The sequence below is a fragment of the Coregonus lavaretus genome, assembly GCF_964263955.1.
Source record: "Coregonus lavaretus genome assembly, chromosome: 2".
Taxonomy (NCBI): domain Eukaryota; kingdom Metazoa; phylum Chordata; class Actinopteri; order Salmoniformes; family Salmonidae; genus Coregonus; species Coregonus lavaretus.
In genome coordinates, this window is record NC_139989.1 from 45,132,615 (window position 1) to 45,149,267 (window position 16,653).

The following is a 16,653-nucleotide window of genomic DNA, read 5'->3' on the forward strand; positions in this document are numbered from 1 at the left end:
TAATATGATATGAAACACTATCAAACCATGACGATATCGTCAATCCATATTTTCACAGAAAATCACACACTATACAGAGGTATTTTTAAATAGTTTCAAGAATCATAATAAATAACATTACAATTCCAAGACTTCAAATACAAGCACACCAAAACATTCACTACACACAACTGCTGTCTTGAATAATGTTAATGTGATCATCACAGAAGGATTAGACATCTCGAAAGATAACATTTAAGGAATGACTAATATATTTCTCCTTCATATCCTCCCCACCAACTAATTCATACTAAGGAAAACATTTGACTATCACTACTCTATGGCTCAATTCCTAATTTATTTCCAATTCCCTCCCTTGGGAAAAGGGTGCTTTTTAAAACTTAATTTAATGACTTATTGAATACTTAACTGTAATTTTGTTTTTATGGTGTGTGACGTGAAGCATAATTTAATTAGACTGCTGAATAGTGATATGTGTACAGCCTGATTTAATGTGCTTTTCTTCCAAGCACTATGAAGCATATTTTAAGCGGAGTGTCAACCCCTGGGTGTACAAAATTTGAACTTGAGTTAATGATGTACCATCTGTACCACCTATAACACACAGCAGTACTTTGTGGTTAGTGGCTCCTACTACTAGGCCACTTAATATCCAGTTACTGGTAATGGTACTGTACTATTGCACTACTTTGGGCCAGTAACTATATAGCCCGCTGCCCATCCCTCCCCTTATGACCTTTCAATAGTCTAATAGTATTCTTTGCATCACCTCTCCTTCATTTGCACTGATTTGAAAACAAATCCCATATTATTTTCACACATCCTATTTTTTTGGGATGAAGATCAAGATGTTGAGTAATCAGTGAAGACGAAGGAGAGGAGATGATGAGAGGAAGCGACTATAGACTATTATTAAGAGTCAGTCTTAATAATGCTGCCCTTATGGCTCCTCCTGTAGGAACCACACCTCGTTGCGTCGGCCGTAGGGTTTCATTGGCGGGTTGTAGGTGCAGCAGAAGTACTGTTTCCGCTGAAAAGGGGCAGTCTCACCCAGAGTTTTGGTTAGGCGAGAGGCCTCTGCCCGATACTCAGTCTCCCCTGCAAAGCCTCCAAACTGCCTGTGAAAAGAAAGGTGAGGTGGGTTGGAAAGGAGAGAGAAAGAGGATATGTAATCAAATAAATTATGAATATTAAAGTACATTTTGTATCGTAAAGAATTAAAAAACAAAGTTTTTTTTATTTTTTATTCCCATGAATTCCAAAATGTGCATATGAAATGATGGCATGTGCTTGTCAGGGAAGGTGAAGACTGCATGGAGACACCCACAGTGAGTAGACGGTCATGCCGGGTCGATCCTCGATCCTGATGGCACTGTCGGTGGGCACAGGGGGACTGACTTGGTAGTTGGTGGGAATCCTGAGGCTAACCACCAAACGGCGTGACATCACACCATCGTCCCTGGGATACACTGTGATGATAACCGGTGCTGTCGTCCCCATTGCCTCCCCTTGGAAAGAAAGATACAGAGGACAGATAGATGGGATGGCAGACAACTTACTGCAACAGTGTTATTATGTGTACCGGAGCGCCAAGTCTAGGTCCAAAAGGCTTCTTAACAGCTTCTACCCACAAGCCATAAGACTCCTGAACAGCTAATCATGGCTACCCGGACTATTTGCATTGCCCCACAACCCACCCCACCCCAACCCCCTCTTTTATGCTGCTGCTACTCTGTTTATTATTTATGCATCGTCACTTTAATACTTATCTATTTTTTACTTAACACTTTTATTTTTATTTGTATTTTATTTTCTTAAAACTGCATTATTGGTTAAGGGCTTGTAAGTAAGAATTTCACTGTAAGGTCTACCTGTTGTATTCGGCAAATGTGGCAAATAAAATTTGATTTGATCAAGTTCATTGCCTCTTAGGCCCAGTTTCATACTGACCTCTAGCATCAAACAGAGTAGACACTTCTTAAGTCACCCTTGAAGATCTGAAACACTATCTAACCCTCTGGTAGACTAGGAAGAGTTTTCCCCATATTGCTTGCTTACATCAATACTTTCAGATATGCACATTATATCTGTGGCTCGATTCAATCCGTAGCGCTGAAGAGCTGTGCTACAGCGCGATAGAAATGTAAAGGCAATGTTAGAGCCGAGCCCCTAGACCTTTCTGAGTTTAGGGCCACTGACTGACAGGACAGGCCCTGCTCTCTGATTGGCTCACCTTGGTCGTTGCTTCCCCCAATGTACACGAGCAGCTTCCTCACTAGCTCCCCCGTCACCTGGTCAAAGGTCCGCCCCTCTGAGCTCACTGAGGCATACTTTGCACCATCGTACCTCCGCACTTCGTAGCTGACCCCCTCCTGGGGAAGAGAGCGGGAGGCCAAACGTGATTCACCAATGACACACATGTTGACAAACTGTTCAGAGGGAAGGAAGCCACACACTACTGGGGGGTTAGAGGGAGGTGGGGCTGTGATTGGCGATATGCAATGAGCAGAATCTGTGCTCACTGATGCCGGTGTAACACTTGGAGTGGAAACGAACAGAGGACAGCCAAATGCCCCCAGAAAAGGATCTAGATCAAACATATTACGCTGATTTGATTCCAGTTCTTTCCTGCTCTGCTCTCAGGGCCCCATAGGGTTTAATGAAGCCTAGAGAGAATAATGGGACAGAGATGCCTGTTCTTACATAAGGCCAGACCATAGGGGCACGCACGAACGCACACGGCAGAGTGGGGTTAATGTGGAGTGTACACACACTCACTGACTTGCTGCCTGTTCTTATACATGTTATGGTGTACTTGACCTAAGAGTTAGGCTTATGCTGAGAAACATCAACTATTAAATAACAGAGGAACGTTACATTTCACACACTCCATAACCAGTCTTGAGTAAATCTGTTCCACTGAAAGGGACCTCAATGGTCACATTTTTTAAACCAAATAATTTTGTATTTAGATCGAATACACTAAGTTATCCCTTGTGTTGTAAATCAATCACGCTGAATAAGAATGCCTGCTACATGACTACTTACAGTGGGGAAAAAAAGTATTTAGTCAGCCACCAATTGTGCAAGTTCTCCCACTTAAACAAATGAGAGAGGCCTGTAATTTTCATCATAGGTACACGTCAACTATGACAGACAAATTGAGATTTTTTTCCCCAGAAAATCACATTGTAGGATTTTTAATGAATTTATTTGCAAATTATGGTGGAAAATAAGTATTTGGTCACCTACAAACAAGCAAGATTTCTGGCTCTCACAGACCTGTAACTTCTTCTTTAAGAGGTTCCTCTGTCCTCCACTCGTTACCTGTTTTAATGGCACCTGTTTGAACTTGTTATCAGTATAAAAGACACCTGTCCACAACCTCAAACAGTCACACTCCAAACTTCACTATGGCCAAGACCAAAGAGCTGTCAAAGGACACCAGAAACAAAATTGTAGACCTGCACCAGGCTGGGAAGACTGAATCTGCAATAGGTAAGTAGCTTGGTTTGAAGAAATCAACTGTGGGAGCAATTATTAGGAAATGGAAGACATACAAGACCACTGATAATCTCCCTCGATCTGGGGCTCCACGCAAGATCTCACCCCGTGGGGTCAAAATGATCACAAGAACGGTGAGCAAAAATCCCAGAACCACACGGGGGGACCTAGTGAATGACCTGCAGAGAGCTGGGACCAAAGTAACAAAGCCTACCATCAGTAACACACTACGCCGCCAGGGACTCAAATCCTGCAGTGCCAGACGTGTCCCCCTGCTTAAGCCAGTACATGTCCAGGCCCGTTTGAAGTTTGCTAGAGTGCATTTGGATGATCCAGAAGGGGATTGGGAGAATGTCATATGGTCAGATGAAACCAAAATAGAACTTTTTGGTAAAAACTCAACTCGTCGTGTTTGGAGGACAAAGAATGCTGAGTTGCATCCAAAGAACACCATACCTACTGTGAAGCATGGGGGAGGAAACATCATGCTTTGGGGCTGCTTTTCTGCAAAGGGACCAGGACGACTGATCCGTGTAAAGGAAAGAATGAATGGGGCCATGTATCGTGAGATTTTGAGTGAAAACCTCCTTCCATCAGCAAGGGCATTGAAGATGAAACGTGGCTGGGTCTTTCAGCATGACAATGATCCCAAACACACCGCCCGGGCAACGAAGGAGTGGCTTCGTAAGAAACATTTCAAGGTCCTGGAGTGGCCTAGCCAGTCTCCAGATCTCAACCCCATAGAAAATCTTTGGAGGGAGTTGAAAGTCCGTGTTGCCCAGCGACAGCCCCAAAACATCACTGCTCTAGAGGAGATCTGCATGGAGGAATGGGCCAAAATACCAGCAACAGTGTGTGAAAACCTTGTGAAGACTTACAGAAAACGTTTGACCTGTGTCATTGCCAACAAAGGGTATATAACAAAGTATTGAGAAACTTTTGTTATTGACCAAATACTTATTTTCCACCATAATTTGCAAATAAATTCATTAAAAATCCTACAATGTGATTTTCTGGATTTGTTTTTCTCAATTTGTCTGTCATAGTTGACGTGTACCTATGATGAAAATTACAGGCCTCTCTCATCTTTTTAAGTGGGAGAACTTGCACAATTGGTGGCTGACTAAATACTTTTTTCCCCCACTGTATAATGCAATGGAAATACTAGATTATGCATTAAACTCTATTTAAAACTAGGGCTGTACATACATAGAAGGCAACAATTAGGGCTGTGATGATACCAGTATAGCAATATTTTTTCCATGGCAAAAATATAAACACAAAGCAGACTAAACTCTTTGGTTCTTTAAAAACCTGCTGTATTTAACATATTGTGTGCTATAGTTTGGAAAATAAATAAATGTGACTGGATGACAACATAATGATGTTTGTTTCCAACATTAGGGCTGTTTTCATAAAGAAGTTATATCTGCTTCGTGTTTTGTTGCCTTGCCTTGCCGCGTCACTAACAAGTATCACTGAACAGGCATCTCTGGTATCGTCTTGGCCCTAGCAACAATATTGATATGGGATTAATTGTATTAACTGATACAGGGATTGAACTGTATTGCTGATTAACTAAAAGGTTTGTAGCTAAAAGGTTTATTTTACTCCAGCTGGTCTAATTGCGATGTCAAGAACTTGTTCATAGTGCTTCTGACAGTGAGCTCCAAAAGTATTGGGACAGTGACACATTTTGTTTTGTTTTGGCTCTGTACTCCAGCACTTTGGATTTGAAATGATACAATGACTATGAGGTTAAAGTGCAGACTGTCAGCTTGAGGGTATTTTCATCCTTATTGGGTGAACCATTTAGATACAGCACTTTTTGTACATAGTAGGCCGATTTTAGGGGACCAAAAGTATTTGGACAAATTCACTTATATGTGTATTAAAGTAGTAAAAAGTTAAGTATTTGGTCCCATATTCATAGCACGCAATGACTACATCAAGCTTGTGACTACAAATTTGTTAGATGCATTTGTTGCTTGTTTTGGTTGTGTTTTAGATTATTTTGTGCCTAATAGAAATGAATGGTAAATAATGTATTGTGTCATTTTGGAGTCACTTTTATTGTAAATAAGCATAGAAAATGTTTCTACACTTCTACATTAATGTGGATGCTACCATGATTACGGATAATCCTGAATGAATCGTGAATAATGATGAGCGAGAAAATATAAAAGTGTTTAGAAACATTCTATTCTTATTTACAATAAAAGTCTCCTAAAATGGGGGGACTATGTACAATAAGTGCTGTAATTTCTAAACGGTTCACCCGATATGGATGAAAATACCCTCAAATTAAAGCACACAGTCTGCACTTTACCCTAATAGTCATTCTATCATTTCAAATCCAAAGTGCTGGAGTACAGAGCCAAAACTACAACAACATTCACTGTCCCAATACTTTTGGAGCTCACTGTGTATGTCACTGTGACCAACATTAACAATACATGTAGATGACATGTTCCAACAGCAATAATTGAACACTTTGTTCCTGAGTTCAGTCTAAAGGTGCAATTAGTGTGTGTGCTTAGCTGGAATCCTGCAACCTCTGTATATAATTACTCTGTGTCTCAGCTGGGTAGACGTGGGCCATAATTATTGTGGATGTGCGAATATTAGCGATTCATTTCATATTCAACCCACTCTCTTTCTTTCTCTAACTTTTAAACAAATGGTTTTAATTAGTTTGAATGTCACCACTCAATGTCATGTGAAGTTTGTAAACCTCTTACAGAGAGAAGTTGACATTTGAATCTTACATGACAACTATATCCTCTAAAACCATTCAGTTGGCTTGGAGTGTGAGCCTGTCTTGTGTATCAAGAAATGGATAATGTGCTGTCATTATATAATAAGCATACTGTGATGTCAACTTGTCCATCTAATCAAATGTCTTGTCATTACTAAACAATGCATCGTGCCAAGTAAGATAATTTCAGAGGAATTAAAACATTGCGTAATATCAATACTGTGTGGAGAACAAAAAACATGAAATTAAAAAGAATAGCGTTTAAAGTTAGAATCCTTAGTTGAAACAATAACATAGAGGTCACCCGCCTCTGTTTTGGTAAAAAGCTAAGGGATGGGCCTGGAGAAATGTAACCTCTCTCAAAGTCATAGACAGAGATATGGATGCAAGGACTGACCATCCATGATATCAAAATGATAGTTTTAACCATGTTTTTAGGCTATACAGTGTTTGTTTACATTTATGTTGTTTACAAACATTGTGGTGATGGGCTAGGACAGTTGAGGGTACGACAGTTGAACTAAGCTCATGAGGCATTTATGTTATATTCTTCAAGAATCAATGGGTATATATCCAAAAATGGATATAGCAACTAAGGATTCTAGCTTTAAAGCCATCTCCTTCCATTTGTAAGCCCTGAAATATGAGGGCCCACCAAGGTGTGTGTGTGTGTGTGTGTGTGCATGCTTCTGAGCATGTGCAGACAGACAGTTCTCCTGTATTCAATGTCAGTTTTAATTAAGAGGGTACGGTGTCAGACTCAAGTTCAACTCTGATTGGGTGTCCGTGTGAGAAGTTAACAGATTTAGCACTGACTGACTTCAAAACTGTCAATAGCCTGTCTATCGCCTATTTAATGGCCACTCATGTGCCTATTGATACAAAGTCTCTCTTTTTCATTTTCTTCATACAGTGTTTTTGGTCTTCTGGTTGCCTGTTATCGATTGAAGTAGTTCCAGATTCATGATCAAATCAAATCAAATCAAATTTTATTGGCCACATGCGCCGAATACAACAGGTGCAGACATTACAGTGAAATGCTTACTTACAGCCCTTAACCAACAGTGCATTTAAAAATAAAACAACAACAAAAAAAGTGTTGAGAAAAAAAGAGCAGAAGTAAAATAAAATAACAGTAGGGAGGCTATATATACAGGGGGGTACCGGTGCAGAGTCAATGTGCGGGGGCACCGGCTAGTTGAGGTAGTTGAAGTAATATGTACATGTGGGTAGAGTAAAAGGATGGGGTGGGGGGGCAGTGCAAATAGTCCGGGTAGCCATGATTAGCTGTTCAGGAGTCTTATGGCTTGGGGGTAGAAGCTGTTGAGAAGTCTTTTGGACCTAGACTTGGCACTCCGGTACCGCTTGCCGTGCGGTAGCAGAGAGAACAGTCTATGACTAGGGTGGCTGGAGTCTTTGACAATTTTGAGGGCCTTCCTCTGACACCGCCTGGTATAGAGGTCCTGGATGGCAGGAAGCTTGGCCCCAGTGATGTACTGGGCCGTACGCACTACCCTCTGTAGTGCCTTGCGGTCGGAGGCCAAGCAGTTGCCATACCAGGCGGTGATGCAACCAGTCAGGATGCTCTCGATGGTGCAGCTGTATAATTTTTTTGGGATCTGAGGACCCATGCCAAATCTTTTCAGTCACCTGAGGGGGAATAGGCTTTGTCGTGCCCTCTTCATGACTGTCTTGGTGTGTTTGGACCATGATAGTTCGTTGGTGATGTGGACACCAAGGAACTTGAAGCTCTCAACCTGTTCCACTACAGCCCCGTCGATGAGAATGGGGGCGTGCTCAGTCCTCTTTTTTTCCCACAATCATCTCCTTTGTCTTGGTCACGTTGAGGGAGAGGTTGTTATCCTGGCACCACACGGCCAGGTCTCTGACCTCCTCCCTATAGGCTGTCTCATCGTTGTCGGTGATCAGGCCTACCACTGTTGTGTCGTTGGCAAACTTAATGATGGTGTTGATGGTTTTGGCTCTGAACAGGGAGTACAGGAGGGGACTGAGCACGCACCCCTGAGGGGCCCCCGTGTTGAGGATCAGTGTGGCAGATGTGTTGTTACCTACCCTTACCACCTGGGGGCGGCCCGTCAGGAAGTCCAGGATCCAGTTGCAGAGGGAGGTGTTTAGTCCCAGGATCCTTAGCTTAGTGATGAGCTTTGAGGGCACTATGGTGTTGAATGCTGAGCTGTAGTCAATGAATAGCATTCTCACGTAGGTGTTCCTCTTGTCCAGGTGGGAAAGGGCAGTGTGGAGTGCAATAGAGATTGCATCATCTGTGGATCTGTTGGGGCGGTATGCAAATTGGAGAGGGTCTAGGGTTTCTGGGATAATGCTGTTGATGTGAGCCATGACCAGCCTTTCAAAGCACTTCATGGCTACAGACGTCAGTGCTACGGGTCGATAGTCATTTAGGCAGGTTATCTTAGAGTCCTTGGGCACGGGGACTATGGTGGTCTGCTTGAAACATGTTGGTATTACAGACTCAGTCAGGGACATGTTGAAAATGTCAGTGAAGACACTTGCCAGTTGGTCAGCACATGCTCGGAGTACACGTCCTGGTAATCCGTCTGGCCCTGCGGCCTTGTGAATGTTGACCTGCTTAAAAGTCTTACTCACATCGGCTACGGAGAGCGTGATCACATAGTCATCCGGAACAGCTGGTGCTCTCATGCATGCTTCAGTGTTGCTTGCCTCGAAGCGAGCATAGAAGTGGTTTAGCTCGTCTGTAAGTCTTGTGTCACTGGGCAGCTCGCGGCTGTGCTTCCCTTTGTAGTTTGTAATAGTTTTCAAGCCCTGCCACATCCGACGAGCGTCAGAGCCAGTGTAGTACGATTCAATCTTTCTCCTGTATTGACTCTTTGCCTGTTTGATGGTTCGTCGGAGGGCATAGCGGGATTTCTTATAAGCGTCCGGGTTAGAGTCCCGCTCCTTGAAAGCGGCAGCTCTACCCTTTAGCTCAGTGCGGATGTTTCCTGTAATCCATGGCTTCTGGTTGGGGTATGTACGTACGGTCACTGTGGGGACGACATCATCGATGCACTTATTGATGAAGCCAGTGACTGATGTGGTGTACTCCTCAATGCTATCTGAAGAATCCCGGAACATGTTCCAGTCTGTGCTAGCAAAACAGTCCTGTAGCTTAGCATCTGCGTCATCTGACCACTTTTTTATTAACCGAGTCACTGGTGCTTCCTGCTTTAGTTTTAGCTTATAAGCAGGAATCAGGAGGATAGAGTTATGGTCAGATTTGCCAAATGGAGGGCGAGGGAGAGCTTTGTATGCGTCTCTGTGTGTGGAGTAAAGGTGGTCTAGAGTTTTTTTCCCTCTGGTTGCACATTTAACATGCTGGTAGAAATTAGGTAGAACGGATTTAAGTTTCCCTGCATTAAAGTCCCCGGCCACTAGGAGCGCTGCATCTGGATGAGCGTTTTCCTGTTGATTTATGGCCTTATACAGCTCATTCAGTGCAATCTTAATGCCAGCATTGGTTTGTGGTGGTAAATAGACAGCTATGAAAAATATAGATGAAAACTCTCTTGGTAAATAGTGTGGTCTACAGCTTATCATAAGATACTCTACCTCAGGCGAGCAAAACCTCGAGACTTCCTTAGTATTTGATTTTGTGCACCAGCTGTTGTTTACAAATATACACAGACCGCCACCCCTTGTCTTACCGGATTCAGCCGTTCTATCCTGCCGATGTAGCGTATAGCCCGCTAGCTGTACAGTGGGGAAAGAAAGTATTTAGTCAGCCACCAATTGTGCATGTTCTCCCACTTAAAAAGATGAGAGAGGCCTGTAATTTTCATCATAGGTACACGTCAACTATGACAGACAAAATGAGAAAAAAAAATCCTGAAAATCACATTGTAGGATTTTTAATGAATTTATTTGCAAATTATGGTGGAAAATAAGTATTTGGTCAATAACAAAAGTTTCTCAATACTTTGTTATATACCCTTTGTTGGCAATGACACAGGTCAAACGTTTTCTGTAAGTCTTCACAAGGTTTTCACACACTGTTGCTGGTATTTTGGCCCATTCCTTCATACAGATCTCCTCTAGAGCAGTGATGTTTTGGGGCTGTCGCTGGGCAACACGGACTTTCAACTCCCTCCAAAGATTTTCTATGGGGTTGAGATCTGGAGACTGGCTAGGCCACTCTAGGACCTTGAAATGCTTCTTACGAAGCCACTCCTTCGTTGCCCGGGCGGTGTGTTTGGGATCATTGTCATGCTGAAAGACCCAGCCACGTTTCATCTTCAATGCCCTTGCTGATGGAAGGTTTTCACTCAAAATCTCACGATACATGGCCCCATTCATTCTTTCCTTTACACGGATCAGTCGTCCTGGTCCCTTTGCAGAAAAACAGCCCCAAAGCATGATATTTCCACCCCCATGCTTCACAGTAGGTATGGTGTTCTTTGGATGCAACTCAGCATTCTTTGTCCTCCAAACACGACGAGTTGAGTTTTTACCAAAAAGTTCTATTTTGGTTTCATCTGACCATATGACATTCTCCCAATCCTCTTCTGGATCATCCAAATGCACTCTAGCAAACTTCAGACGGGCCTGGACATGTACTGGCTTAAGCAGGGGGACACGTCTGGCACTGCAGGATTTGAGTCCCTGGCGGCGTAGTGTGTTACTGATGGTAGGCTTTGTTACTTTGGTCCCAGCTCTCTGCAGGTCATTCACTAGGTCCCCCCGTGTGGTTCTGGGATTTTTGCTCACCGTTCTTGTGATCATTTTGACCCCACGGGGTGAGATCTTGCGTGGAGCCCCAGATCGAGGGAGATTATCAGTGGTCTTGTATGTCTTCCATTTCCTAATAATTGCTCCCACAGTTGATTTCTTCAAACCAAGCTGCTTACCTATTGCAGATTCAGTCTTCCCAGCCTGGTGCAGGTCTACAATTTTGTTTCTGGTGTCCTTTGACAGCTCTTTGGTCTTGGCCATAGTGGAGTTTGGAGTGTGACTGTTTGAGGTTGTGGACAGGTGTCTTTTATACTGATAACAAGTTCAAACAGGTGCCATTAATACAGGTAACGAGTGGAGGACAGAGGAGCCTCTTAAAGAAGAAGTTACAGGTCTGTGAGAGCCAGAAATCTTGCTTGTTTGTAGGTGACCAAATACTTATTTTCCACCATAATTTGCAAATAAATCCATTAAAAATCCTACAATGTGATTTTCAGGAAAAAAAAAATCTCAATTTGTCTGTCATAGTTGACGTGTACCTATGATGAAAATTACAGGCCTCTCTCATCTTTTTAAGTGGGAGAACTTGCACAATTGGTGGCTGACTAAATACTTTTTTCCCCCACTGTATGTTATCCATGTCGTCGTTCAGCCACGACTCGGTAAAACATAAGATATTACAGTTTTTAATGTCCCGTTGGTAGGATAACCGTAATCTTAGGTCATCCAATTTGTTCTCCAATGATTGAAGATTGGCTAATAGGATTGATGGAAGCGGCAGTTTACTCGCTCGCCGTCGGATCCTTACAAGGCACCCCGACCTAGGTCCACGATATCTCCGTCTCTTCCTCATGCGAATGACTGGGATTTTCTTTGTCAGGCCAATGTCTGTAAATGTGTCTGTCAGTGTCACTTGATTCCACGCTCTCTCAGTCAATTGATCTGGCAGTCCTCTTTGCTTTCATCTGTCTGGCTTTGTCTTGTCTCTAAGGTAGTATTTGATTAAGAACTCTGTCAGGGTGCACAAGTAAATTATATGGAAGCTCGTACATCACTAGTTTCACCAAACCCTTTCCCAACCAACCAACCTCAAGAATTATCTGTCGCTATCTGTCTGTCTCTCTCAGAGAACACAACCTTGCCTTCAAGTGTAGCAGTATACACAGTGGTGCCACTACTGAGGTAATGGGGAACACACACACAGAGATCTGCCCCTACCCCCTACTATGCTTTCATCTGTCTGACTTTGTCTTGTCTCTAAGGTAGTATTTGATTAAGAACTCTGTCAGGGTGCACAAGTAAATTATATGGAAGCTCGTACATCACTAGTTTCACCAAACCCTTTCCCAACCAACCAACCTCAAAAATTATCTGTCGCTATCTGTCTGTCTCTCTCAGAGAACACAACCTTGCCTTCAAGTGTAGCAGTATACACAGTGGTGCCACTACTGAGGTAATGGGGAACACACACACACACACACAGAGATCTGCCCCTACCCCCTACTATGAGCTCACAGGTGCCAGGAGATAAGGTGTAATTAATAATGGTTGGTTTCAAAAGATCAAACACTTTAAAGGTATTGGTATTACAGAACCCTTTAAATGCATAATACATAGGCCTACTGATAATCAAAATTGATTTTTCTTGAGATCATGGTAGGATGGGGCTATGGAAGGTTTGGGGCCAGTAGGCTAGTTTCACTGCAATCAGTGACTAACAAATTAAACATTTCTTAGAATAAAAAAATATGAGCGAGATACTGAAGAGATCTCTCTGTAATGACCAGACAGTTGTTTTATGCACCAAACAAGACGGAGGTGTACAGTGGTGCGCGAGATCAAGTGATGCAATGCTTGACTGACAGACACACACACTTAATTTATGTCAAGTTGAAACTGACAGGTCAAGGTGTATCCTACCTTGGTCTCGCTGCTGAGCAATTTGTAGTCCGTTTCTTCGGTGTTCCCGAAAATTGTATTCTTTATCATTCCAAACATCGCGCACTGGCCAGGTCACCACTCTGCTGCGCCTGTTGTCCCTTTATCCTATCTTATGTTGCCGCCTGTGTTTCTGTAGCTTTTGCTTCCTTTGTGAAATAACGTTCTTATTTCATAATCTAGGCTACCTTCTTATTTTTCGCCTCCTTTTAAAATCACATACAGAAGGAGATTCTATTCAACTATGTTGTACACTACTTTCCTTGATCCATGGACTTATTGGGCAAATCAAATCCTATATCTATTCAAAAATCCATTATTTTCCGCTATTTATATAGATGTTGTTACCTAGTCGTCCAACTAGGTTGAAATAGTGAATCTTCCTCCAAGCTCACTAGATGAGTTGACGAATTACAGCCACACGAATATAAACAACTGTCTCCGCCCTCCCTTCCCCGCTTCGACTCTTGGTTTTCTACCCTTTCCACTTAATATCTAACCTACTTTTCATTCACTTAACGTTAGTGATTCCCACCGATTGTCGTGCACATTATTGCAGGCAGTAGCATGGCCTAGTTTATTTAATTCGTGTTTAGATCTCCACTGCGTAAGGTTATACTCGCATTAAACATTCATACACTGAATACTTAATGTAGCGGTGTAGCCTACTGTAAGTAGTGATACAGAATCGTGATTGAAATGAGAACCTGTCATTCGATTTTCACATACCATCTCAAAACATTCACATAGCAGTGACATGCTTGTGCAACATTATGTTATCTATCTCCAGCTGTGTGTTAAAGTAATTAAATGTCTTGGTATGCATGGAGGAGTGGGGTGTAGAGAAGCGTGTTATTTTGCGACTTTATAACAATATAATTTGACGCTTTCTGTTGGTGTTCCACTATGCATTACATTTCCACTGTATGCGTGTGGTCTGTGGGTGCTGCCGCGGATGTGCATGCATGTCTTGTCCCTATGTGTCACAGTGTGTTGCGTAGCCTTATGGTCAATCTATTTAAACCCACACAGAAGACAATCTTAGTCACCGTGTAACAAATGGAATGGGGGAGTGTGACGCAGCTACACAGATTTAACTAAGAAAATGGGATGAATAGAAGATAATAAATAGTCCAATAGGGGCACAGTTAATGATGACGGAGGCTTTCTTTTTGTACGATAATCAAGGATGAAAACATAGCAGCAAAGGGCAAAGAACGAAAAAACATTTCCCAGAAGGTAATACATGTTACTCATATAAAAAATATATAGAGACATTTAGTGGAGGTTTTGGTAGAAATGCCAGTTTGCCATTGACACAAAAATGAAACAAATTAATCGGCTAGTACAAAGCAACAAAACTCCTATCTGCGGTTTTCCATTGTGCTGGTAATACTCTACTCTTATAAACGCCTACCTAAGAGACAAAATAAAGCATCTTTTTATACTTCCCTTATGTATGTTGCATGCCCTAGCATTATCTAAGACCTTTCCTTTATTTCGCTGGTGGCTGGTCTTTGCATTCTGTTTAATCCACTGGCCAAAGGAAGTGAAGAACATAAAATGTAAAAGATCAAAGGCCACGCAATGAGTTCACATCCATCTGACATAACATACCCTCTTTGTAATGCTTGATATTTTAATTAAGCAGGAATTTTAATTACCTGATATCCTCAAAAATATACATAGGCCTATGACTGAAATAGTTCTCATCGGTTGTATCTGCCAAGTATGAGTGCTTTAACTGAACATCATACCTTGCTCCAAGGAAACCTTACTGAATTTAGAGGTCGAAAGGGATATCATTATTTAATTTTGTATGGCGTTATATTGAATTGGTTCTGGTTTATTAGTAGATTATTAACAGGCACTAGCAGCATATGGATTGCAAGAAAAGTGAGATGTCATGGTGACCCGATAAAACAGTGATTAATACTTTAATTGGCAAAATCTGTCCCATTGTATTTACAAATATTTTAATTACAGCCATTGTCTCCAGACAGACATAGAAAGTGAGGAGTGGTAGGGAGAGCTGGGAATCTCATGTTTCTAATAGCTTTGATCCTCCCTTGTATAATCACAATTCACAGTCCTTGTTCATCACAGCCTTCATCTCTTCCTCTGTTTTGTAAAATAGCATTAGGTCCAGCGTGATGATTACAACCCTCTGGTGTGGTAGGAGCCTCTTCTCCCTTCCCTTCTCTCACTTCTCCCAGCCCTTCCCTCCAGGCTGGGTGGGCAGCCTGAGCCCCACAATTCCCGCCATCTCCTCTGTGTCACGCTGCCCTTTCCCATGGTAGATGTCGTAGAGAGCCAAGTGTTGCCGAGTGGAGGTGAGCAGACAGAGGTAGCTGGGCAGAATTAACATAAAAAGCATGTATAAGGCATGCATAACAATGACACTAACGTTGCCATCTTGAAGGTTAATTTATACAGAAATTACACTTGCAAATAGATATGATACATTTACTAAATAAATATGAAGTGCCTAGTGAAAGTCTAAACACCCCTTGCACGGTCTTCACATTTTGATGCCTTAAAATAAAATCTAAAAGGGATTCAATTACACAACCTACAGTACTGCACAATTTCAAAGTGAAAGAAAGTTATAGAACATTTTCCAAATTAATCAACAAATACAAGATGTCTTGATTGCGTGTCTTCACACCCCAGAGTTAATACTTGGTGGAAGCATCTTTGGCAACCATTACAGCTGTGAATCATTTTCATTAAGATTCTACCAACTTTGCACAACTCTTAAGGCAACATACTGTATATCCATCGTTTTTAATCAACATTTCTCAAGCTCAGTAAATTTGGTTGTGAATCATTGATGGACAGCAATATTTAAAATCTTCAATCTGCTTAAAAAAAAAAAAAAAAAAAACGTAGACAAGTCAGGACTGAGACTGTACCCGTCAGGAACAATCAACCACTTTTGAAAGCCATTCTGGTGTGTCTTTTGCATTAAAATGCCATGTCCAGTGAAGCAGCTGTCGATGATTTTTTTGGAGTATGTAACATGCTGTGCAACTTCATCGGGAAGCCAACCGTGGCTATTCTGTACAAAGGCGATACCCAGAAACGTATCTTGGACCAGAGATGGACTGGCCACTTGGCAACGGTCAAAGTCATATCCACATTACTGACCGAGGTGGAAAACACACCAGGCCTTGGAGCGGAGGTGCGCGTCGAGGCTACGGGGCTGCTTCGTGCCATTACGCAGCACAGTTTTCTTTTCATTGCGCACCTTGTTATGAAACCGTTGTCACTTTTCGAGCCGCCTAACAGACTACTACAGGTCGAAGATATGGACTTGTTCACTGCGGTGACACTTGTGAACAGCCCTTCTGACTGCGTGAAGACACTGCGCACAGAAAACGAGTTTTCTACACTGTGGGATCTCTGCGCTCCTCCAGCATCGGCCACCGAGGCTGTGCCGGTGGCCAAACCCTGGTCCAAGCAAGAGAAGACGCACAATTAATAAGAACCTCCGCGGATTTGCAGTTGAAGAAACAGTTGGTCAGCCACAAAGTGACATAGATGAAAAGACTGAGTTCATGAGATTGTTTTACAGTGTTATCGATGCTGTGCAAGGAGAGATGAATGCGCGTTTTGGAGAGCGCAGTAGCGAGCTCATTGGCGCACTGGCTGCTTTGAACCCAGAGGCCGAGGATAATTTCCTGGACCCATCAAAGGTAACCCCTCTCCTGGTATTAGCTGGAACTGATGTGGTTGAATCTGAA

At 42.4% G+C, this 16,653-nt stretch overlaps 1 protein-coding gene across 1 annotated transcript; it reads right to left on the minus strand.

Moving 5' to 3' along the window:
• Positions 1-70: 70 nt before the first annotated feature.
• Positions 71-13,311, minus strand: LOC311143715 (heme-binding protein 1-like). The gene is made up of 4 exons (XM_084179585.1): positions 12,890-13,311; positions 2,234-2,372; positions 1,328-1,508; positions 71-1,118 (listed from the first exon to the last, which is right to left on the minus strand). Exons 1-4 carry the CDS (start codon positions 12,965-12,967, stop codon positions 941-943), a joined length of 576 nt encoding a protein of 191 aa, XP_084035711.1. The 5' UTR covers positions 12,968-13,311; the 3' UTR covers positions 71-940.
• Positions 13,312-16,653: the final 3,342 nt, after the last annotated feature.

Excerpts from the sequence above, each read along its gene's own strand:
- LOC311143715 (XM_084179585.1), bottom strand. The coding sequence starts at position 12,967 with ATGTTTGGAATGATAAAGAATACAATTTTCGGGAACACCGAAGAAACG. Across the intron at positions 2,373-12,889 it reads TGCTCAGCAGCGAGACCAAG|GAGGGGGTCAGCTACGAAGT; the intron begins GTAGGATACACC and ends TCTCTTCCCCAG. Across the intron at positions 1,509-2,233 it reads TGGGGGAAGCAACGACCAAG|GGGAGGCAATGGGGACGACA; the intron begins GTGAGCCAATCA and ends TTTCTTTCCAAG.